The sequence below is a fragment of the Anas platyrhynchos genome, chromosome 21 (assembly GCF_047663525.1).
Source record: "Anas platyrhynchos isolate ZD024472 breed Pekin duck chromosome 21, IASCAAS_PekinDuck_T2T, whole genome shotgun sequence".
Taxonomy (NCBI): Eukaryota; Metazoa; Chordata; class Aves; order Anseriformes; family Anatidae; genus Anas; species Anas platyrhynchos.
In genome coordinates, this window is record NC_092607.1 from 7,141,194 (window position 1) to 7,165,615 (window position 24,422).

Genomic DNA, 24,422 nt, shown 5'->3' on the forward strand with positions numbered 1-24,422 from the left:
TACGATATCAGACAAACATTATGTACAACTTCCCACTTATTTTTCAGAGGAAGAGAAGAAACAGCCTTTGCAGATGTTTCTTGGAAATATCTGCATGTTATGAGGATACTAACAGATACTTTAGTGCCACCACCACGCACAATGCATACATCTGTTGTACCATGGGCCTTGGAGATAGCTGGAGCAAGCAGCTAGGAAAAACCTACACTACTCCTGTTGGAGAAAAAAGCCAGTTTTTGCCCATTTCAACTGTGGGTGAGGCCACAAGCACGAAACCCCAGCACCTTTCTGCTGACCCAGTTCTTCCCCAAGGTTACAGGCTGACCAGCTGTCAGTGGGAGGCCACGAGCAGCCTCCCATTTCACCACCCCTCACGCGGGGCTCATCACCTTCCAACTGGGTCAGCGTTTGTGCGATGCCTTATCTGCACGAAGCCTCCGCGCCGTGATGGTTATCAGCACTTCGTCACCGGCTCCAGACAGAGCTATTACCTGCTGCCCAAGCCCAGCTTCTCAGCCTGTATGCAAACAGCAGCAGTGCCTTCGGCCTGAAGCGGCCCAGCCGCGCGGCCACCTCACCTGGCTCCGGCTGGAGGCTACAGAGACACAAAGCCAGGAGGCACCAGCCCAGCCTGGCCTCCTGCATTTAGGCCAGCCTCGAGTTTCCCCTCATTATCTACCCTTCGAGCACAAGGCTTGCTGGCTGTACTCCATCCCAGAAGGCATCCAGAGGCTGTGCACACCGCGCCGCCCTCCCCGGCCTGCCAGGAAGGCTTCGCCACCGGGAGCGTTACTTCAAGTTTGTCTGGTTACAAGTGCTAATTAAGCAGTTAGCTCTTACCTACGAGATTAACGCACAGCATTACAGGAAACTTTTCTTTGTGTCCCTGCTTACACACAGCAACCAAATTGCCTCTAGCATATCAGTATTTCGGATATCCTAGACAGCCTTTCATCTAATGGCATGCCCTCTTTTCCAGAGTCTCCTCCCTGACGCAGTCAGTTTCTGAGTCACTTTTGTATCTCTTCCACTTCCAAAACACAAGCTTAAATCTTTGATGCCCGACAGTGGGCCTTGATGTTCTGTGTCTTGCCCATTATGGCCAGCGCAGATTATCTTCCTGTCCTACTCTCCAGGGCCCCTTTATGAACCCAGCATAGTTATTTACCCTTCCCAAACATAGCATCACACCGGGACTTTCACTCAGACATTTCTCCATTACACTCATAGATCCTTCTCAGTATCAGGCCAGAACAACAGCTGTAGGCTGTGCAGGCTGCAATCCCATCATCTGGAATGGACACAGGAAATGTGAGAGCCCCAACCATGGAACTGCCTGGTGCTCATCAGTCTTCCGACACCCCAGGATATTTATTTTAACTCTCATGTCAAAAGGCAATCGGTACAGACTCCAATTATTCCAAAATCCTGGATAAAACCAATGCTCTAGAAAGCCCAACTGAAACACCCCACATGCATAAAGTGATCTTTAAAAGAAAAGAAAATTAAAAGCAATATCAGAAAAGTCTTGTGTGGATGTACTCTTGTCATACTCGGTGTTATGGTTCCTTTAACAGAGAATCAGAGGGTGCAAGTCTGCCTTCCACAAAGGCAGCTCTCGTAAAAGCCACTATGATAAAGTCTCAGGACCACGTACACAAACAACCCTTCCTAAATGCTGTTAGCTGTCAAGGCATGCTCACCACACAGCTGGTGCACAAGGAATGAGGGCACCCACACTTAGTGGTGGCTGCTTTAAAAAGTCTGGAGCCATGAACGTACTTCTCACCCATCTTCAGTCAGCTTTTTTTCAGAAGCTGAAACTAGGTGAGGCCAGCACTCCTCTTCTGCATGGAATTAGCCATCATCCAGTGAAAAAAAAATAATCTCTATATAAACATAACTGACTTGCCAGGTAACATTCTAACCATATGCCATCATGCTTTTCAACCATTCAGGTGCATAAGAAAATTTTCAAAGATGAACATCTTCCTTCCTCCCCTCACTCCCGATGTTTTTGGCAACCTACCCTCTTGTGCTTTGACATCTGCAAGGCTGCATTCCTCTTGCTCGGCTTCAGTGCTCTGTTTAATGTTCTCTACTTCCAGCCAAAAACTGTCCATTGACAAGTTGTCCAAAGAATCTACCCTGGAAGTGACGCTCTCTGACAACGGGGATACCAAAGGACTCTTCGGAGGAAGCTGGTTCATTTTGCAAGGGCAATGTCTGGTACTGAGAGAGGAAGAGATAAGGAAGAGAGATTAAGCTGCACATATTCAGGTATGGCATTCACAATACATCCTTTTTGATTAATGGCTGCAGTAAAAGCCAAACACAGGTAAGTACTACACTTCTTTTTGTTAGTTTTTGGCAATAACAGACAAGGTTGGGATCAAATCCACCAGAGCAGGGGAAAAAAAAAACAAAAAACCTACTGTCCAAACACTTGAGCAGACACAATATCGGCACAAGTCCTCCTATGCTGTCCTTCCATCAACCTCCGAGATACCTCCTGCGTTTCCCAGCCTTGCTTCCAAGATCCCCCTGTAAGCTTGCTGTTACATCCTCTAGATCCACAGACAACCAAGACATTTCAAACTTCACACACACGTGCTCTGCCTATCTGGCAAGCCCGACGACTCTCAGCCACAGCAGATGAACCTCTGGAGTCTTGTCCCCTGTATGCAAAATCTGACACAGCTCTGTGCCCTGCAGCTCGGTTCACGCAATGAACAGCTCAGATGTTTGAGGCCCTCTTTTCCTGCCCAGACCAGATTTTTTGGCTGTGAAACAGTGGAAGCGTCCTGGGAAACCCAAACATACAGAATTTTCTTACCACCCTGCTGAGTAATTCGTGGACAGCCAAAGTTCTGACTGGCGTTGTTCAGCTAAGCTTTCAGCCTCCCTAAAGGAAGCTGTGAGTTTCTCATCGTTTCATAAGAAATGCCTCTCCTAAAATGAATTTGTTCTTCTCTTCAAAGGGTTGTAAGCCCTTTAAATCCTGCTGTGTATCTTTTTAAAAGACAAAAAGTAGTAGGTGTAAGAGTAGCCTACTTATATAAACACCTCAACGGTTTAACTTCGGAACGCAAAACTCAAGAGACCGCATGCTATGCCAACTCGGCATGGTTTTAAAAACGTTCCAAGAATAGCTGTGAACAGCCACCACTACAAAACACAGCGCAGAATCGCTTCCTAGTCACAAGATGAAAAAAAAAAAAAAAAACAAAAAACAACAGTTAAGTCTTATGCTTTGACAGAACATGACAATGAAACCACCACCAAAATTAAATTAACCTCACAAGTACAGAAGGACTACGAAAGTTACTGATGGCAAAATACCTTGCAAATTTTAGTTCCCTTCATTTTGGAAAGCCATTACTAGCAGTTCTGGCACAAACTGCTATTATAAGAAGCATTTCAAGTCTCAAAATAACAAACGTGAAGATCTAAGAACTAGGAGGCACATGGTAGAGGACATTTTGCTCTTATATTTACACATGTACATGCATACTCTGCTTATACTTTTCTAACATGCATGCAGCCAGCCTTTCTCTTCTAAAGGTCAGAACTGAAGCGATAACCATCACTGCAGAACATCTGGAGGCAGCAACAGAGTGGAGAACATGAATAGTAAGTCTTTTGTTTGTTTTACAGGAACACAAAAGTTAAAAATTGAAAAGAGCTATTGCACCACACAGCCCACTTCCAACAAAGGCAGAGGCATTCTGCCTGCTTTGTTATCCATCCACATCTTTTCTCCCTTCCTACTCCTAGATGAACAGACCTGCAGCTGAGATTCCACTTCACAGCATGGAGAAGCACTTAAATATTCAATCTAAGATTTTATTATTGGTTTTTAACCTTCATAGTTCCCATCCATTTTTCACAGCTCTCATACAGCTACCATCCTAAATCATTATTTTCCTTTTAAACTTCACACTTAAACTCTTTATCCTGGTGGGTAAATGTAAAGAGTTAAAATTAAAACCAAGGTCAGGAGTTAAAATTTTAGCTGACTTTGCTTACATCAACTCTTCAATACTCCTCTACATCTCTGCATCTCCTCGCATTTGGCTGCCAGCCTTCTCATAAGAGGATTAGGTTTAAACAAGGCCACCCTGCTACCATCAAAAAGCCTATTTCAGTACATCATTGCCATGATGTCCTGTTAGGTTGCTATAGGACAGTCAGAGATCACCACGTGCGACGTGAGTTTAAGAGAAGAATTTCTGATCACTTTGAGGGATGTGCTTTTGGCCAGCATCACTTCCAGAAGCACCAACGCAGCCAAGTTTGCACTGCAGAGCAGTCTCTCAACACGTAACACCAAACAGGCTGAAGAGCTGCCTCACAAGCTGTCCTAAATTGCTATGCTGGAGGCACTTAGCAGGCACGTAACTACTCCTCTCGCCATAAGCTGCCATGGTGGGATCGTGCAGTGCAGTGTTTATGTAAGTATCCTTCAGAATCTAAGTTACACAGATCAAAGTAACTCTAAAAGGTACCTCTCCTTCATGTTCAGCCTCATTTAGAGCAGACTTATCTGGAATCCAAATGTCATCTGTAGATTCACACCGGAACAGCATTTACATCCAGGCTGCAGACACAGCAACACCTATCTAACACAAGCTCTGCAGCAAGCCTGTGTCACCCAGAGCTATGGCAAACCCTTCTCCACACCTGCCACTGGCCTGCCTGGAAAAAAAGTTAAAAGAAAAAAAAAAAAAAAAACACAAACAAACAACAACAAAAAGGCCATATTTATGATCTTCAACTCTTTCAAAGGGTGACTTTACTCAGGTATTCCACACGATTTATCCAGACACCAGCTTCTGATTGCAAGCTTTGTCCATGAGGTGCTAGGACCAGGTGAAGGAATGCCCACCTAAAGCATTAGGGCAGATTCGTGGGGTATGTCTGAGAAGGGTCACAACATCCCTACAGTCCAGATCTTCAGGCTGCACTTCTGCCACTGGCTCTTTCGGGTCTACCAGCACCTTCAGCTCCATATCATGACAACATAGCATGGAGCCAGGATGCGGCTTTGTCAGACACCAGGGGAACTGCTGTAAGCACCCACATCCCACTGCGGCTCTTGCTTCTGTACCATCCACTGTCACTTTGCCTCCTTCCACTGGAAGGACACTGAGGTGAGCTAGAAGTCCTTGCATCAACGAGCTCCACTGCTAATCACACTGCATGTCTCCTACAGGAGAGCCATATTCGAACTGTTTGTGGGTTGGTCAGCCCAAAAGCCATCTGAACTTTTCTTCTCGACATCCCCACGGCGTGACGCACTATGCCTTGGTTCACCAACACACAGCAACCCTGCACAGCGTTAGCAGGATCCAAAGCCCAACTCTACAAATCCTGAGCTCCTGTGGCTGTCCTGCGAGATGGGACAACACCTAGATAACAGAGCTAGTCAGACCTTAAAATTTAGAAAATGCTTTATTCTCTGGTCTGTTTTTTCTTGAACACGCTGCACAACACTTTACAAATGCCACCAGTCAAGTGGAAGGTTAATTTCAGATTCAGTCACCTATGAGATTGTTCTTCCTCATTGCATTCCCAAGTCAGCAGAGGGCAATCCGTGACGTATGAACATAGCAACAGTTTAGATTTCAAGTGTAGATTGTTGGCTGAAAATGTTAATTGCTCAGTTGCAACTGGGCAAAGTGGAATAATCAAGTTCACTCAGATGCACTGTAAGCATTACAAAAAAGCTTAACATCAGTCAGATTTAAAAATTAACCCAGCAGAGGAGCGAGCTGGGTAGAAACACCTAGCTAAGGGCAAACGCTACAGAACAACTCTGGGAAGACCAACCATCCTAATGCCATCTCCTCCTCTTGTCTAAGAGAGCTAATTGCAGTGGGATTCATCCACCTGGCTCACCTACACATTCAGTCTAGCCTGATTTTACCTGATTAATAGCAGTTATGAGAAACAAAACTAGATTGGTGTGGTCCTTTTATGGTTCATTTTCCTATTTTTTCTACAAATCCTCTCTGTGTAGAGTGTTGGTAGCCCTTAAAGGCTGACTGAGTGTTGGTGGCTCACCAGCCCTGGGCTAGGATATGAAACCTCAGAGCAGTGTTTGATCTGTTCCTAGATACTGCCAACACACAGCAAATGCATTGTAAACACTCAAGAAACTCTTGGCCCTCTTGAATATCAAAATAAGATAAACAGTGTTGCTTAGCATTTGTTCATTCCAGGGTTGAATCATTCTCATCAGAGACTTTCTCAAAGGATCAGAGCTGCCTGGACTGCTTCCCTGCTTGCTCAACATCCTCTCCTCACCTACCAGATGAATAAATGAAGTTCCTTCTTAAGTACTGCAAACAGAACAGAAGGTGGCAAGTGTAAATGAAGAAAATGGAACTCCTTTAGCGCTGTTTCCAGAAGAAATAAGATGAAAGAAGGCAACAAGAACAGAACAATGAAGTTATGTAAGGCACATGCAAACACTCAGTTTAAGGGCATATCCACAAATGTGGAGCAAGCACAAAGAGACACAGGAAACAAAGAAACAGGTGGAATCTGAGTTAACCTCAAGAGCAAGCTATGAGCAGCACACCGAGTCGTATCATAGCAATTTGGATCACTAGCACAAAACAAGAACTCTTTTGAAAGAAGAGAGTTGGAAATTATTTTATCTTGTTGCAATTTTTTGACAGATAAAGATGCTAAGTCAGAGAATAAAAATATGTTAACGAAACAAAACATGTGCACCAGCAACTCACATCAAGGTCAAAAACAGTCAATGAGTACAAGAACATAAGATTCAAGGAAACAAACCAAGCACGCCTATGCAGGAAAAAAACCCTCTTTAATTTGCTTCCAAGTTCCTATCCTAAGCAAGCAGTTTAAATCCAGCTGAAGAACCAGGAAGATCAGACCATCGCAGTTCCATAACATGACGGATTTTCTCATTTAAGACCAAGTGGTGAGATAAAGGCATCAAGAAGTAATAGTCGTGAGGATTTTCTCTATTTTTTCAAATACTCCTAAGTCATGTATAGATATATCTACATACTTATACCTAAATATAAGTATATATGTTTTACTTAAAGAATTGGAAGTTTACACCTCAGTCCTTCTTTCAAATCTATCAGTGTTAATGTGGTAACAGATCCCTGTTGAAGGACAACAGTCTACTCATCAAAACCTTAGATGAAGCACAACCTTAGGTGATGCACAATTTGGGATTTCATTCAGGCTTGCAAAATTACAAAAAAAAAAATAAATAATCAACTTCCAATGCACAGATGTCAAGTTTAACACCAGAGATGTCACGGACACAAGTTCCACAACTTTTCTATGAACAGAACAGAACCAATTCATAGCAAGTCAGCCAAAGGTCTACCTCAAAAGAAAGAGCTAATGCAAATCTTCAAGTCCTACTTTAAGGTCTAACTCTTCTTACAATCCCCCAAATTCTGCGCACAGCCTGCAGCACAGCCTGCCAGCTCCCCCTTCCCTCCACCCGTGGAGTAGAAGAGCGGTGCTGATGTCTCCCTTGGGAGAAAGCGAGCACAAGGCTGTTCAAGCTTCTTGGACAAGACCATAAAGACAGACTAATTATCAAATTACTGTGGCAAAGAGGAACAATAACTTACCCAATATACCCCTAGCATGCTTTACTTTCCCTGGCTTAACAACCCAGAGCAGTTTAAGAGTCAGCATTACAGCAATCACAGCAGCAGCCTACCACTGACGGATCTTTGCATACCCGTAACCACACGGGGTTTACTCATACACACACTGCCACGCAGACTGTCTCAGGGTGTATCCCCTACAAAAAGTCACAGTGCCTCTAACCCTCCCTGCCTCGTGTGGTACTGCTGCCTAACACCACTTCTGTTTGTATGAAGGCATTTTATCACAGACTTGGCACCTATGGGACAACGCACTCAAAGGTCTGTATCTACAGCACGAGCCAGAAGAGTTAAGGTGTCACTTGTGCAGCCTGCTAATAAGCTTAGAGCTTGTTTGCAGCACCACAGCAATCAGTTCATCAGGACGTGCCATTATGCAAGTGGCTTGGGGAGCAGCGTCACCGACGGCTGTTGTGAAGAAGCCTGTTCTGCAAGCAATAAAGGGGACACGCCACATCACTCTGTGTACATGAAGAGCAGGGCAGACCAGAGCCAGCTTTCCCCCACAGCACAGCCACTCCCCAGCTCCTGTCCTGACACCCGCAGTGACAGCAGAAAGACAACAGTCGTTATCTGTCCAGCACTACGGGGAGAGAAACGCTTGCACATGGATGCTCTTGTGTAATGCATCCGGACCTGACCTCTGGAGGCTCCCTCTGCCACAGCGCTGCAGGTTTTGGATAAAGCATGGTTATAAAACTTACCTGAACCCAAACACTGGTATCACAGTGTTTAAGGGCAAAGAAACACCATCTCAATACTCTCATCTCAGCCTATCGTCTGGAAGAGACCTACCTCCTCTCCCGTTAGGTAAGGGTCTAAATAAACAAGCTAAGGAATAGCAAAATTTGCCTAAAATTGCAGATCTGCCTGGAGGTGTCTCAGGCTGAAACTGAAAACAGAACAAACACGGGACTGATAAACCCGTGCAGACACAGCCAAATCAGAAACACTCCAAGCCCTGTTTAGTCTAGTCTGTTAGTTTAGGTGCCTGCCCCGTTGTATTAAGGTTTGGGTTGACCTCAGGAGACGTAAGCCATGCCCTCCCTCCATTTGTTTCACCACAAGGTCACCACAGAGGAGCCCAGGGCTGACTTTCCCTGCAGCAGCAAGGTAAGCCAAACAGGAAAGGCCCTGCACCGACACGGACATCCTGCAGGAGAAAGGGGCACGCGGTCAAAACAAAGCGTTGAGATTTAATGCGAGTTTGAGCTGACCTGCCATATGAACATATGAGAATCATTAATTAACGGTAGCGTTTCCAGCCCTGTTTCCATCTTCACGCACTGCCAGAACCAGGCACACCCCAACTCAGAACATTTTTCCCTTCCAGCAGCTGCAAGGGCTCTGTCACACCAGTTTCTCCTACCAGCAGGGCACCAGCTTGCCAAACCCCACAGAGCAGCTAGCACCTCCTGCAGCACACAGGGCTCCTGCACGCTTGTTCCTTCCCATTGCCTCCCCCACGCAGAGATAGCAACGCACCCCCTGGGATGCCATGGACAGAGCACCCACACGGGACTCTGACGAGGTGCTGGCACTCACTCTGCCCGTTAGGGACTTGCCTGTCACATCCCCACAGCGTCAGGGACTTGAGCAAGGCCAGAATGAGTCAATGCCTCCCAGCCACTGAACACATCCCCAAAACACACTCCTGCGATGAGCCACCCTCGCCTGCTCAACTTCACTTCCACTGCGTGGGACTCTAGGCAAGATGCTCAGCCCCTGTACGCCTCTGGGGGACAGAGCAGGAGAGTGACCACGTGGCTTTCAGAGGAAAGATTAGGTTTGAATCCTTTACAAATAAGCTCAGAGCATTTTTGACATGTCATTATTCATTATAACAAAGACTTTTTAGAGAAGCACAGATTCACCCATACTAAACATCTTACAGCTGCTTTGATGTTGAACTTAGAGTAAGGATGGCACCACTTGTTCTCATCTCTTGTTGTAGCCCATTCTACCAGCCATGCCTACATCAGAGCAGAGAGTGAGTGAGTATGTGTTGCTCAGACCTGTGGGAGCAGGCGAGAGACGACAAAGCGGAGGTGAGAAGAAGCTGCTGGCCAGCACACAGTAAGATGTGCTGCGGAACCGAGCTATGCCTCGTGCATAAGGAGTCTAGGGATGCTGGGGCATGGGAAAGACAGGTGTAAATTCCTCGCTTGCATTTCTCAGGGGAGAGTTATCACACCAAAGACAAACTGCTCAGCTGTTACATCGCCATGAAAATCCTCCTCTCATTTAAGCCCTATAAATAGCACTTCACTCGAGGCCATGTAGCAATAGGAAGAAACGCTGGCCTTGCAGAAAGCACGCCTTCCAAGAACAACAGCCAGGCCAGGGAGCTGATCCGAGGCAGCTGCGGAGGGCAGGTTAACCCCACGCAGCAGCAAGGAGCTGCCTGCAGAGCCTCCGCCTGCCAGCACCCTGCACAGCACCAGCTCAGAGGAGCAGCACGGGGTGGGGAGAGCTGGACCAGCACCTGCCTGTGCTCAGGAGCGCTCTGGAGACGTGACACCGCCACATGCTCCGCGTGGGAATCCAGTGAGCATCCCCGCAGCCACCGCCGGGAAAACAAACAGTCATTAAAGACAATTAATTAGACCATGAGGATGTTCTGCGTATCGCTTCCCAGTTGCCTCACTGCACGGGCACACGCTAGGTGTAAGCTACCACAGCAGCTGGTTATGCACGGGACACATTTCACCTGCTGGTTAGAGCTGGCTGAGCAGCTGCAAACTGCCCCTCGGTAGAGGCTGAATGTTACGGTCACAGCCAGAGAGCCGAGGGGGTGTTGCGGCTGCAGCGCCCCTTCAGATCTGACCACGGAGGTTCTGGCACCAGTAAAGACCCTGGAACACAAATCTAACTTGCCTGGCAAAAAAAATATTGTTACTGGATATTTTGATTTCTCAAAGAAACCCTGCAATAACCTCTAAGGATTCATCTGATTCTCTTACACTTGGCTAAGTTTAAAGTCATTTACCACATTACTCCTGACTATCTCCTTAAGATTTCATTTTGAATCTCAAATTTTGCCTGGGATCTTCTCAAGACTTCCTTTCTTGCTTCTACGCACAAATCCAAAACAGACCAGGCAAAGTGAGAAGTCGGACACAAACATCAAAGCATGCTACGTTTATAAACAAGATGCTTGCGAGCGTATTCACACAGAACCAACACACTTAGGTCACCGCAGCAGGGAGACATTTCGAAACTTGGTGCAATTTTTAGGCTGATGCAAACAGGTTTTAAATGCGACCTTAAGTCAGTTACTGTGCTGTTAGCACTCAAAGAGGACGGTGTCTGTCGAGCAGGCGTTCAGTTTTCAATTGTACCTTCCACGTGGTTTGCAGAATATTTATAAATAAGCAGTTCTTACCTTCCTACAGGTTCTGTAAGTAACTGAAAAGCCTTCAAAACACAGCAGCTGTGAAGGCATCTTTACTACTGAACTGTGAAGACGCACACAGCGTTCACCAGCTCCCACAGCACCACCCCCAAACACACACACCTGCAGGTCCGACTTCCAGACTGACACCACTTGAAAAAAACCATTATGCTCACACTAAATAAAAGGAATTTTTAACGTTTGGTTTCCATAAGCAAGGCAGCGAGAGCACAGTTTTAAAGAACAGCTTCCCAGAGGCAAGCGAGCTGTCACCCATCTCATTTCCACCCGTCCTGCCACGGGTCTCCCCGCAGCCTGCCCTGGGGAGGAATTCCCACCCGCTGAAGCCGTGCCGTGCACACCGAGCCCCGTACCTGCAGTTGCTGCTGCCCGGCGAGCAGCCAGGCGCCTGGATGGGCTGCAGCACCACTCGGGGCCTGGGGATCCGCGTCCTGGCCACCGCCGAGCCCTGCCTGCCCAGCCTGTCCATGTCCGGCGGGGAAGGGGCGCAGTGCTCAGTCCATCCACGCCGCACCAAGCCCAGGAGCCTGAAAGCGATTGCTGAGAGCTGCTCCGTCAGCTGGCAGGTGTCACCGACTGGCACTGCACCCAGCCTCTCCTCCCTGCACACCTGCGGGACACGGAGCAGAAGGTACCACCGGCACCCCTGCGACTCTCCAAGGCCAGGGGCTGAGCTGCTCACGCCTGAAGGGCAGCACTGAGGCAGTGGCCGGCGCTCAGAGGACTCAGGGAGTAGCGAGGAGTTGTTGCCAAGCCTGTACCGAAGCTGAAGGTTGCTAAATATTAACCAGAGTCACAGCCGTGTGAGAGGAGTAACTCCCACAAGCAGCGCTGGGAAGGAGGAGCCACACACGGGATTTGCTCTGCCAAGCTATGCTCCTCAGTAACAGCTCCTCAGGAGTAAGAGAACATCAGGGGGAAAAAAAAAAAATCTGCCTGGGTGTAGGGTGGAAGGGAGGCAGCAAATAAAAAGCAGCACACCAGCACCAACAAACAGAGCGCTTACAAGAAAAAAAAAAAAAAGCCAGGTCAGCAAACCCTGCCGTAGCTCAGCACTGCGTAAATCACAGCTTTGTGGAAGACACCAGTGTTGAAAGAGCAGCACAAACCCAAACCACCTACAGAGGGTGTTTCGCAAGATGCAGATCCCTATTTAAGATCTCATCAACAAGCCATACACAAATGAGCCAAGGGTTAAAGCCCTTTCTCTCTGCCGTGCCCACAAGGCTTTATTCCTATTTGTTATTCCCATTCTCCCCACCAAACCCCCTCTCACAGCGTTTCTCTTCCCTTCCCCTGATATTTATCGTCCTCACTCCTGCAGCTAAGGCAACAGCTGACTTATTTGTTTAAAGTTTCCTTAATGAAGCCATGCAAAGCGATTTCGCCCAGGTAATAACGCGCTGGGTTCCCCATGCTCCCAGCAGGACTGGCTCCATGGTCAGCCTGCTTTGCCTGCCACAGCCTGAAAGGGCAGCAGCAGCTGCTCCAGACAGCCCCTCATGAAAGCATGCAAAGAAGCTGTCCCAGTTTAGTTCCCGACCCATTAATGCAGCCCTTATTTCAGCCACTGCTTTAGTCTAGACACTTTAACCCCACCTCACAGCTGATCTGCCCCAGCAGTAACACCACCCTGCCACCCCAATCCGTGCCAGGACCCATGAGCAAACAGCCTGACAGCTTGGTTTTGGGGGAAGATCAGCCCAGATAGCTGGGGTTGGAGCTGGCTGCCTCTTCCCAGCACACCCCGGCTCTTGCACACACATCCCATGTTAAATTTCTTATTCAGCTTGTTCACCACAGGTGGTCCTCGTGAGTAGCACAAGAGATCGAATTCACAACGCAGGCTGTCTGTGTGGCTTCTCCCACACCAAGATAAGGCACAGACGGCATCAGCCTGGGAGAATTCCAGCTTGGGAAAGCCACAGCTGCAACAAAAGCCCATCCACGAGCTGCAGCTTGCACAACAGCTCTGAATTACACGTGGGCAGCGCTTTGTAAGAACGCACCCAATGCAGAGACCTCCCGAAGGTGCAAAAAGGCAGGGAAACCTTCTTACCCTCCCGCTCAGGCTCACAGGCCAAGGGGTGCTGCAGAGCCAGGTGTGACAGGAGGAGGCACCGCGTGTGAGCACAGCCTGCCCGGCATTCGGGACAGGAGAGCAAGGAGTGGCAACACCGGGCAGATTTACGCAGCCCCTCCAAAAGGCTTCCCACCAAGCACACCTTGCCCTAAGCCTCGGTTGCACAAAAGCACACAGAGGCTGCCAGAACTGGGGGCAGATGACGCCAGCCTGTAACTGCGTTTATTTTATCCCTCAGCTGTTTTCCTTCTCATTACATCGCCTTTAAGAACTGCAGCCAGATGCTTTTACTTTTTGGTAGGTTTTCAGACAGACCGGCTCTGTCAGGCGCGAGGATGAGCCAGCTCCATCATCACAGGCCTGTTGCAAAATTGGGGAGAATTTAAAGCATACAGGATGAGAAGAGAATTCTTTAATGGGACGTTTAATTGCTCACACAAAGCAGCGTGCAAGCACTGCAGAAAAATCAAGATCTCACTGACTGAGGTGCGCACACAGCAGCTGTACCTCCACTACTGCCTTTCGCACCTTCCCTCCTGTCTGGGCTCCAGCTCTTTGTGGTATTTGAGAGAAGCAGCAAGTTTGTTTCCCATTTTGTGAGAAAGGGGGAAGAATAGGACAGAGGGGCCAGATGAGCCTGGAGTTGAAGATGGACCGGATCAGGCTAAATACTCCAACCTGGGTTTTAAGCTTTCATTCACCAGGAAAGACTTCCTGGTGGCATTAAAGATGAGCCAAGCTCACCGGGCCGGGATCACCTTACTCACGCATGGGAACAAAGAGACGTACCAGTGCTCCCAGCAGGCACAGTTAGTTCCAGTGACTCACTGGTACAAGCCCAGCACTGCCAACAACACTGCTTTAGTGCAGGGCTTTGTTCTGCAGGGACCTGTGCACCCTGCCAGACTGACATGACTTGGCTTGCTCAGGAAACCTTTTTTTTTTCCAGGACCAAAAAAAAAAAAAAGGAGTGGAAACATCCCACCCACTTTCGGATAGTCGGGAATTTCAGCTGAGCAAAGCACGTGATGCCTGGAGACCTGAGGCCAGGGTCTGAGTCTGGGAGGGCTGCACCAAGCTTTTGCCCTGACAGAGCTGGCTGTCAGCACCTGCAGGTTGGTTTCAACACATGCTCACGAGCTGCACTGCGAGAACTTAGGGCAGCATTTCATCCCCAAATCAAACCTAAGTCAAAGGCACTACTACCTGAAGAAGAGCAAAAAGCCTGAATGCAGCTGAAATCCCTTAAACACCATTCATTTTCCTTGGGGAGGTTCATTTTTATGGAATCCAGATTATTAGGAAAACCTGAAAATAATTTATCCCCCTCCTCCACTCCATCACGTACCAAGGAAATCCCCAGGCAGCGTTACCCACCCGCCACATGGAGCCATTACACTTAGCAGATTATTCCAGTTTCTGGAGCCACCAGGGCTGTGCCATTACCCAAGCCCCAGCTTGCTCACAGCCTGGCAGGGAGGCAGCACCCAGGCTGTGCCCGGGGGCAAAGCGTTCGGCTGCAGTCACGGCTGTGCACCAGGCCCCAGCTACCAGCAGGCAGCCTCACGCAGCCTCACTGCCCTGCCCTGGGCTGCAAGATCAAGCAAACATCTCCCAGCCAGCAAGAAACGCAGCACTCAGACCCTGGGAGGTGCCCCAGCTGATGATTTTACTCCGCGGTGCAAGACGCAGCGTTGTCATCTCACTGGGAAAGCTCCCCAGCACCCACTGGTATTGCTGCATCAACCCAGGGAGTGACGGAGGTCCTGGCCCTCCAGTGCTGCCCCTGCCCCGCTGCTCTGAGGATGGCTCAGAGCCCGTAACAAACGGCTCCGACCCCACTTACTGTAAAACAGCCACGAGCTCCGTGTCACGGCACGTAAGCTGCTTTGCTGCGCCGAAGGGTTGCAGCAGAGGATTAGGGAGAGCTTCAGGCGGTGGGTGAGCAGCAAGAGGGGATGATTCCTAAGCAGAGCTTGTTTGCACACAAATAGCTATCAGTCTTCAACTAAAAATAAATAAAACAGGTACCAGCGTGGAGGCGATGCTGCAGTGGAGCGGGACGAGCAGGCAGAGGCAGAGCCACTCAGGCACACCCCAGGCAGCAGCAGCAGCCCCAGCCCCGAGCAGAGATCCCCACGCTGGCCATGCCAGGCTGCACGGCCACCTCCTGCTCCTCTCTTCTTACCATACATTGAAACCGTGCACAAGAATGAGCGGATTAGGTGCGAGAAACTGCAACGTGGAAGCCATAAAAATAAGTTCAGCAGATTTCCTACAAGCGCCAGTACCCACAAGGTTATTTGCAGGCAGTTCACCACCACCTCACCTTGAGGATGAATGCAAAAGGCAAAGAGCAGCCAGGGGCCTGCAGCCCGAGCCAGCCTGCCACAGCTCAGGGGAGGAAAGGAGGAGGAAGAAGCCAGAGCTTTTTACGCACGTGTATATTTAGATAAGTGAATTGCAATGTTGTTTAAACCTAATTACTACTGTAAATGTAATTTAAACCACCCAAAACATTTCCACTGCTGAAGGAAGAGCTGTAACAATAGGAGGAAGTGCTAAGACACAGCAGCTATTCTTAATGCACAAAAACACTTATTCTGATGAATAACCAGGGCCTATTTACCTACTCAACTTGAATGTGCTTCTGCCTCCTGGGCATTTTCAGACAGCAAAATTAGAAACCTTCACTGGTTTGCGAGGCTGGCCTTGTTTGCCTCCCCGTTCAAACACACGCCTGACACCTACTGGGTGCCATGCCTTGCAAAAACCCTCTCCTCCCTTCACACCCCTCCCTCTGCTTTCTGCAGATTGGGTTTCCTTCCTATTTGGGGAAAGGGATGGGGCAACAGCTGCAAACAGGGGGGCCAGAAAGGGGCTCCCTCACTCTGCCGCCCCAGTTCTCAGCCCCACGCCGTGATGTGCTAGGCTGTCACCTTGTTTATTTCCTCCCCACAAACTCCCCGTGAGTCAGGGTGCTGACAGGCATCCCACGGGAGTTCGGGCCCCAGGAATGCCAGGCAGCCACTCTCAGAAGAGGTGCACATGGCACAGCTCCACGGCCGGCACGGGAGCAAACGCTTCCGAGCTACCAAGGCGATGAGACACTGAACAACTGATGGCCTGACTCAGGCCAGCCAGAGCTTCCACACGGCTGCTGAGACAATGGGAGGGGAAAAAAGCTTGGTTATTTTGCTCATTTGGACCAATTTTACGACCTTTTAAGATTTAAATCTCCCCAGAAGTTTTTATAAATAATAAAATATTCCTAAATAATGAAAACTGAATCCACTTACCCAGATGCTCCAAATTCTTTCAAGGTCCAAAGGAGAACAGCTACCGCACAGGTCCCTGCATACTCCTGGACACAGGGCGTTTGCTTCGGAATCGAATGCCCCTCTGCTCACGTGCGGGTCTCTCGCCTAGGAGCAAAGAAAAGCTCCCGAAGGCTGTCAGGGGGCTCCCACCTCTCAGGCTGCAGTTAGGCGGAGCTTGCAGCCAGCCTGCATTGCCCACCCTCTTCCACTGGCCTGGGAACCCCTCCCTGTGCTGGTCCCCAGCACGGAAAAGTGAGAGCAGAGGCACTGCGTTAGCAGCACCGTCCCTGCCAAGGGCTGTGGGGGACAGCACGAAACTCCCCTCTTGAAGGGAGCAGCGTTTTTACAGATCCCTCTCACTCAGTTCCAAAATAAAAGGAACGTGTAAGCCAGCCTAGGAGCAGAAGTTTTTAATTAGTAGGCAGACAATAGCGAGTGTCAATTATTCCACCCATACCCAGCCGCTGTGCCGGTACTCAGGAGTGCCAGCATTTGCCCCAGCAGGCTTCTGTTCGACTTTGTCACCCCTGTGACAGGTCTGCTGGGAGAAATCCAAGCTTGTTTTCTGCGTGGAGGGATGAGAAGCACGCCACGGGTTGTATTTCTGGACATTCCCCTCCTCTGGAAGGGAGCTGGGACAGAAACAGAACTGGGACGCTTCTTCAAAGGCTCGGAGGTTAAACCCAAGCCAGCTGTCACCACGTGTGCCATACAGCCACCACGCGGAGCTTGTCCGTACTTGTTTGGTCTATAAACGATGCGACAGCTGGAACGGGGCTCGTGGGGAATGCTGGAGCCGATTTCACAACGCAGCCACTCCGATGGAGCTGGTCGCAGGCAGGGCTTCCTTAGCTCACCAGGGGCGGGTCAGTTTTTCCAAAATATTCACGACAAAGTTTCATTACGTGAGTCTTTACGAAAACTAGAAGATTGCGGCCGTGATTTAGGACTTGAGGGGAACAAAGAGCTTGCCAGACCTTGCCAAACTGCTTTGTAGGGCAGGATTTAGAGAACCACCCAGGGCAGGTGGGGTTGGCTGCGCACTGACCAGCCCAGGAGTCGGGGAGAGCCAGCAGAGCCTACACACACCTTGCTTTGCTCCTGCTTCCTTGCTTTTGCTTCCTTTGATCCAGCTGAGTTGGAAACTAAGAACATTTCATAAAAGTAAACCTAAAGACATGCACACAAGCGCGCGCACACTGCACTGTGTTTTAACTCAGTTGCAGCAAGCCCAACGGGCTGTTAGAGCCAGCCTGAGAGCCGCGGGTCCCAACACCGGGCTGGGCCAAGCTGCCACGCTGGGAGGTGTAAGTACAGCAGCTTGCCCCAAAGCCTTTCGGGCAGAGCCATCAGCACCTGCAGGGCCTCGGGCGTCCCGCTGCAGTGCGGGAGGTGCAGGCACCGTAACGGAGGAGAAGGGCGAGAGCTCCCAACATCAGCCGGGAAACTGGCTCGCTCATAAGCACGTGAGCTGGTGAGTTTGTGAAGCAATGGAGCAATGGATTAGGAAATGCACAAGGTACACCAGTCTCGGGCTGAGCCTTTGTTGGATTTTACCCAAAGAGCTCATGAAATGATTGATTCGTATGGCACATCGTCCTGTAGACGAGAGGGCTAAACAAACCGTGCCGCTTGACTCGGTGTCACTGCCAGACATGCTCACGTAAGGCTAAACAATATTCCTAGATCCACAGCTAGCAACCACACTTCTGGACCTTCACAAAGAGCAGCTTTTCCTTGCCACCTGCTTTGTTCCCACTGGCAGCGTAACCCACCACAGAACTACACAAACCTCCCTAACTGAGCTAACAAAACCCTCAAAGAAGGAATTCTCCTCGATCCTACTTCTTAATTTGGCCTTGGCTCATTTTTGTTTTCCAGCTAACGCATCCCGGCCGCCAGCCTGAGCTTTGCAAAAAGCTTTTTCCCCAACATCCTGGTGTTCACTAAAGCCTTGGGTTCTCCCAGCTGACCTTGCAGCTCTGTGCTCGGTCCCGGCTCTTCCTGGCCTGCAAACATCCGCCAGCTCCACGCCTGCCCCGTGGAGCCAGGAGAGCGGAGGAAGCGCGCGGCGAGGGAACTCCACAGCTCCTGCAGCGGGTGCTCGTGGCAGGGATCCTTCCCCTCCTGCGAGTCAAAGGAAACGCTGTACCTAAACACAGCCGGTACCTTTATCTGCTTTTACCCTTCTTAGGCACGAGCTGGAGCCAGTCCAGGGTTGCAGAGTATTTGACCAAAACAACCGTACCTCGGGTCAGCTGCAGGGATGTACACGTCGCAGCCTCACGGCCACCTTCCGCTATGAGGCATGCGAGGATTTCCTTCCACTGTGTTGGCCTGGCAGTTTGCAAACATTAACATTGTCTGAGCTTTACCTTGACCGAGAAAAACAACTTTCATCAGCAAAGCTGTATTTATTTGTTGCCAAAAGAGGATATCCTTCCAGTCCCATTATATACTGGCCACCTGCTGGGGACCTACCAAGAGTTTCAGGCTTCTGTTCACCCAAGAACTGACATTAACTCCTCCTAGGCTACAGAGGAGCCTGATTGAGAACATGCAGCACCTTCCCGATGTGTGCAGTCCTCTCTCCTCCCGGACCATAAAGGATGTTTTTCATTTCAAGTTTCAGACGCATGAGCTCAGCCAGCTGGATGTTTGGTCAGGTATCACACCTGGGCTCCTTCCCGAGCACACAAATCTGTGAAACACGTTTCTGTCCGTGCTGTAACCTCACTCCACACGCTGGTGTAAGGGAACTGACTTCTCACTGCCTGGGAGCGCCCAGCTGCAGGCATTGTCCTTTGCTGAGAAATCTCAGACCCCAGGACAGCAGCACAGGAGCTCACTGAGAGCAGCAGCTTGAAGAAGTCGGAGCTGACAGCAGCCGGGTGGCAGCCACCCTCAGCAAGCACAAGCTCCAGAGCTGTCATGTGAAAGTCATCGCCCTGCCCCAAAGCAGCAGCCCTACAAAACAGCCCTCTGAACGCCTCCGTGCCCCCCCACAGACCTCCTTCCTTCCCTCTCACGTGTGCCCTCTGCACCCACAGCACACCAAGCGCGGTGGAGGCTCACCCAGAACTGAAGCCACATCGTGCTACCCCCCCCAGGAAGTGGGCACTGCCCTGACCCCAACTAATTGGCATCAGCTAATTGAGAAGCCTGGCCCTTTGGAGAGGAGACAGCAGGCGTGACACAGCCTCTCAGGCGAGGGAGCTGAGTGCCCCCAGTTTGTGTCATCACACCACTCCTTCGTTAAAAGGTTCTCGCTCTTGGGCTGCGTCAGGTGAGCGGGCAGGGAGAACTGAAATATGAAAAAAATAAAAAACAAGCAAAATGCTTGCTCAGGAGCTTGCTGCCACGGCTTTACCAAAGCACAGGCTGCCTGCCCTGCTGCTGCTGCTCCACAAGCACGTGCTGGGTGAGCTGCCTCTCACCACCGTGCTCAGCACCTCCTCGGCAGCCCCATCCCAAACTGCACACACCAGTAACGTGTGGGCACGACCCTCCATTGCTAACCACGTCCCTCGTCCCAGGAGATACGGTCTGTAAAAGGGCAAAACGGGACAAGGCGCTAAGCACATTAGCGCTGCAGAACTCAGCAAAGAGGAATCCATGTGGCTGGGCCCCGGCCAAGCTGTTTTCTGGAATGCTGAGCTCTCGCTGCGCTGCCTGCTCGGTACCGCTCCCTCTGCTCAGGCTCCACCATAGGATGGCAGCGTGTGGGCCCACCCGGCCAGCTCACGGAGAAGAAGCCGCAGTATTCAATAATAGTGCCCTAGGACACCTCCAGGTATGATGGATGGACACAGTTTCCCATTGCATAAAAACTAAACGAATAACTCCGACTCATTAATTAACATCAGCGCTTGCCAGACATTATGCAAGGAGATTTGAGGGTCCCAAAACTTCTCCCTTTAACCCTTTAAAAGGACATGGCAGACAGAGCAGGTTGCTGCTTATTTTACAAGTTCCCCCGGTGGGCACTGCCCTCTTTTTTTTCCTGTAGGATAACAGCAAAGCTCCCTTCACACACAGCTGGCACGGAGGGCTCAGTGGAAGACCCTCATTTTACCAAGAGCCCCACATCTCGCACGCAGCCCAAAGCCCAGGCGCTGGTGGAACAAGCTGTGCAGATGGAAACAATTATTTCGGAGGGGAAGAACTCCTGCATGCACACAGCAACGTCTCGCTAAAACCGAAGCCTCCCACCAACACATTCCAGACTCCTGGAGTAATCTGCTTTGGGGAATATGCTTCTAGCTGCATCAGCTTTTGTATTTCTTTCTCCAAACCTTTTTGCAATCACAAAACGCGCTCCCCTGCGAGCTGACCTAACGGTCTTACCGAACTGCAAATACCAGAAAGCATTACAAACACCTCAACCTAAAACCCAGAGCTTTCAGAGATTTCAGACGAGCTTTTTCACTACACGACTCACCTGGAAGGACTCAGGCACATGCCTAACGATGCTCTGAATGACCACCTGAAGTCTACAGCATAAAGCACACGGGTCGTGTCTGATATGCAGATGGGTTTCCTCAGCAATCATTTTCCTGTCCTATTTAACACTCACAGACCAGTGGAACTCACGCTCCTGCCTGGCACTGGTTAGCTGAAGGCTAACTTCTGAGTTAAGAAATCAAGTGGCTTATATAAATCAAAGTCACGTTCCTTAGAAAGGCACAGCATTACGGAAAGGAGCACCACAGACTGATTAGAAACATCTAATTAAGGGCAAGCCTTTCAAGTTGGTTACATGAAGCATATTTCACGTAATACATCGCACGATTAAAAATAACTCCAGCAGGTTTCAATTAAGAATCAATGCCATATGGAATTTACATCTGCAACAGGAAAGCTCCAACACCATGTCACAGCTAAGACATTTTTATGTCTCCAAACTGAAAGCACTTAAACTGCCTGGAGTTTGGCACGTGGGCCAAAACATCCCAAAACGAGCAAAAGTTTTGCTGAACTGAGAGCCTAAAAGCCATACAGAGCTAGAACATACAGCATCCTTGGTCATGCATTGTGATCCCCAAGTTTCAAAGGATTAAGAAAAGCTAAGAGTGCTTAGCATTTCCACTCCTAACCCTTAGCTCCCTCCTCACCCCACCAGAACAGAGGGACCCAGCGCAAGCCACACTGGTCACAAACTATCACAACAGCACTGCTCCCTGTACTCGGAGGAAGCATTATTTTTCTTCACGGCAAGCTGGACCCTTACCTGTTTTGATTTATATTGCTTTGACAAGGATGTGATCGAGCATCCAACTACTCAAAGGTGCTGAGAACTGGAAGCCAACATTCACGGGTTTTTCCTTTCAGTGGCAAAAACACCACCTCAAAAAAAGAAACACACACACACAAAACTACCACCACCACAAAAAAACCCCTCAAGTTTCCTGATTACACCCAGCACTGAGCTGCTGCGCCCTCTTGGGGCACGAAGCACGACGAGCCAATTCTCAAGCACTGTTTTTCTACACGCAGCTGGACATAAGAACCCCAATTTCTCTTCACTCAAACCAGATGTCAGCCCAGTTAAATCATCCCATGACTCCTCCAGGAGAAGACTGTAAACAGCCCCAGCGCAGCACGCAGCCCAGCTGGCCCTACGAGGCCCTGCCGACAAGGCAGCACAGCGCGCTGCAGTGCCTTATCCCAAAGCGCTCTGACACATAGCTTTTGGGACGTGTTTATTATCTGCATCCATCAAAACACATTACTTCATCCCAGTTTGCACTGAGTTAGAGTTTGGGTCTTTTAGCAGTTTCTTCCAGAGTTTAGAGCTCAGCAGAGAGCAAAACCGATTTCTAAGTTTTTCAACTTAGAAAGCTTCCTAGTAGACACTTATCCAGTCCCATTCTATAAAATGCCTGCAAAGTAAATGCTTTACAAATAAGAATGGAAAAAAAATAAAGATTAATTAATGTTCAACACAGCTACATTATAGCATTACAGTTCAGCATACGCACAGGCAGGCTGCTCTATCTCCCATGATGCCTAACCCCAGACAAAAGAACCACCGAAACACAGCTGGGAAAGGCAACTCGGGCAGAAGCAGCTACCTCTGCTGCTGCGCTCAGAGCTCCTCCAGGCTTTGGTAGCAAGATCTGTGCTTGCTGCAGCACAGGAACACTCTGGGACAAAGGCTGCTGAGTGCACATGAGAAATGGTGCTTTACCCCAGCTGAACGGACCTCACAGGTGAATTAAATCCACAATTACAGAGAAGCCTTCATTTTAAAGAAGCTTCTACTTGCAATCACTGCAAGCAAGCATGCTGGAAGAAGCTCTGCAACCACACAAGGGTCTGCAGGCTCTAATGCTGCTACTAATGCCACAAAAGCAGCTTTTGTATGCAGCACCTAGGAGAAACCAAAGCACAAATTCACCGGTGCCGTTCGGGTACTTGCAGACTGCCACCAGGTAGCTGTGAGGTCGCGCTGTGTTCACACCGTGGGCTCCCAGTGCCCCACTTTGACCGGCTCCAGGGCACGCGTTGCAGGCAGACTCTCAGACAGAAAAAAGTCTTAACAAAGACAAACGCAAGGTTCAGAGCAAGTCCCCACCTTTGTAGCTCTGGGCCCATTCTCCAGTCTGGGTTCGTGCATCACTGACCCCTAGCAAAAACCACAGTCCCGAAACAGAGCCAAAACTGCTTTCCGTATTACTTTTAGCAGAGCCCACACACAGAAGCTTTATTTCTAATACCCAAATATTCAATCATGCGGCATTTCCCACAGCTCAGAGAGAGGAAAAGCAGGAGAAGCCAGCAGTGCCATGCCATAGCTGTGGTACCAGGGGACTCGGTGTGAGCCACTAATCCTCACAGGCTGCTCGGGCAGGCTCCGCACGCTGGCACCGACCTCGCTGCCAGGACAGGGAACCCAAGCAACAGCCCGGCCAGGCTGCAGCTATTCCAGGCGCTTACACAGACCGAAAGCTGCCCTGGACACCCGCCTTGGCACCAGCAGGCTTTAAACCATCACCGTGCCACCCAACAAGCGGCGATGCCCCCCAGACCCCCGCTCAGTTACCCACACCCTCGGTTTATCTCCCCCTTCGCTGGGCTGGCCGCAGCACGGCATTTTTAACTCGGAGCTCTCTGGGTTGGGAACCGCCTGGGGATGAAGCCGCGAGGGTTTCTCAGCAGATAGCGGAGCCCCCCCTGATCCTGGAGAGAAGCCCCGGAACCCCCCCAGCACCACCCTCGGACCCGTCCCCGCTTCCCCCGAGCGTTACCCGCAGGCTCCCGCTGCCCCCGCGCCGTCCCCTCAGGCGGCCGCGGCTCCTCCCCGCCCCGCAGCCCGGCCTCGGGCGGCGCCTTTCCCGCCCCGGGGCGGCCTCGCCGCGGCACCTGCCCGGCCCCCGGCCCCTCAGCGCCTCAGGGAGAGTCCCGGGCCCTGGGCGGTCCCCGGGATGAGGAGATGGTTTGGGGGGTTCTCAGAGAGCGGCGGGGAATGGCTTTTGTTTTGTTTTTCTTTCTAAATAAAGGAGGCGCTCGCGTAAAGATCGTGAGGAAACGGTTTTTATTTAAAAGCACGGGTAAACGCTCGGTGTGTGGACCTCAAGGGACGGAGAGGGAAAAATAAGCAGCCATAAGGCGCGCTGCGTAATTAGTATGGGTTAGTAAAACAGCCTGCCCATGCAGGGCTGCGGAGGGACGTGTTTACAGCGGGAGCAGAGACAAATGTTTTCTCAAGTGGCAGTGTGTTTTGTGGGGTATGACTCCCTATTTTTAACACTTCTTTTGGAAAGAGTCTGTTGAACGTGTGCCTCAACACACAGAGCAAATAGCTGTGCTCTTTATGGACTGGATAAACCTTCAGGGAACAAACCCGTACCTTATCCCTGTCCTGCCCGTTTACTTGTGGCCCCACCAACTGGTAGAATCGAGCTGTTTCACTGACCACCCATCTAACCTTACAT

The 24,422-nt window shown here is 50.0% G+C and overlaps 1 protein-coding gene across 11 annotated transcripts in view; it reads right to left on the reverse strand.

Annotated features, from left to right (window-relative positions):
* Positions 1-23,866, reverse strand: part of ARHGAP40 (Rho GTPase activating protein 40) — a 38,460-nt gene extending 14,594 nt beyond the window's left edge. For 2 of the 11 annotated variants that reach the window (XM_021266922.4, XM_021266921.4), the window contains exons 1-2: positions 8,689-8,735; positions 2,030-2,232 (exon numbers count right to left, since the gene is read on the reverse strand). In XM_021266922.4, coding sequence (XP_021122597.2) covers positions 2,030-2,232; positions 8,689-8,720 — 235 coding nt within the window. In that variant the 5' untranslated portion in view covers positions 8,721-8,735. Of the gene's footprint in view, positions 1-2,029; positions 2,233-2,435; positions 2,764-8,688; positions 8,736-11,435; positions 12,832-16,464; positions 16,591-20,926; positions 20,962-21,715; positions 22,281-22,559; positions 22,705-23,062; positions 23,485-23,534; positions 23,652-23,735 lie in introns of those variants that run through there. The other 9 variants (XM_072026269.1, XM_027472950.3, XM_013092185.5 and 6 more) reach the window with 9 other exon arrangements.
* Between the last annotated feature and the right edge of the window lie 556 nt (positions 23,867-24,422).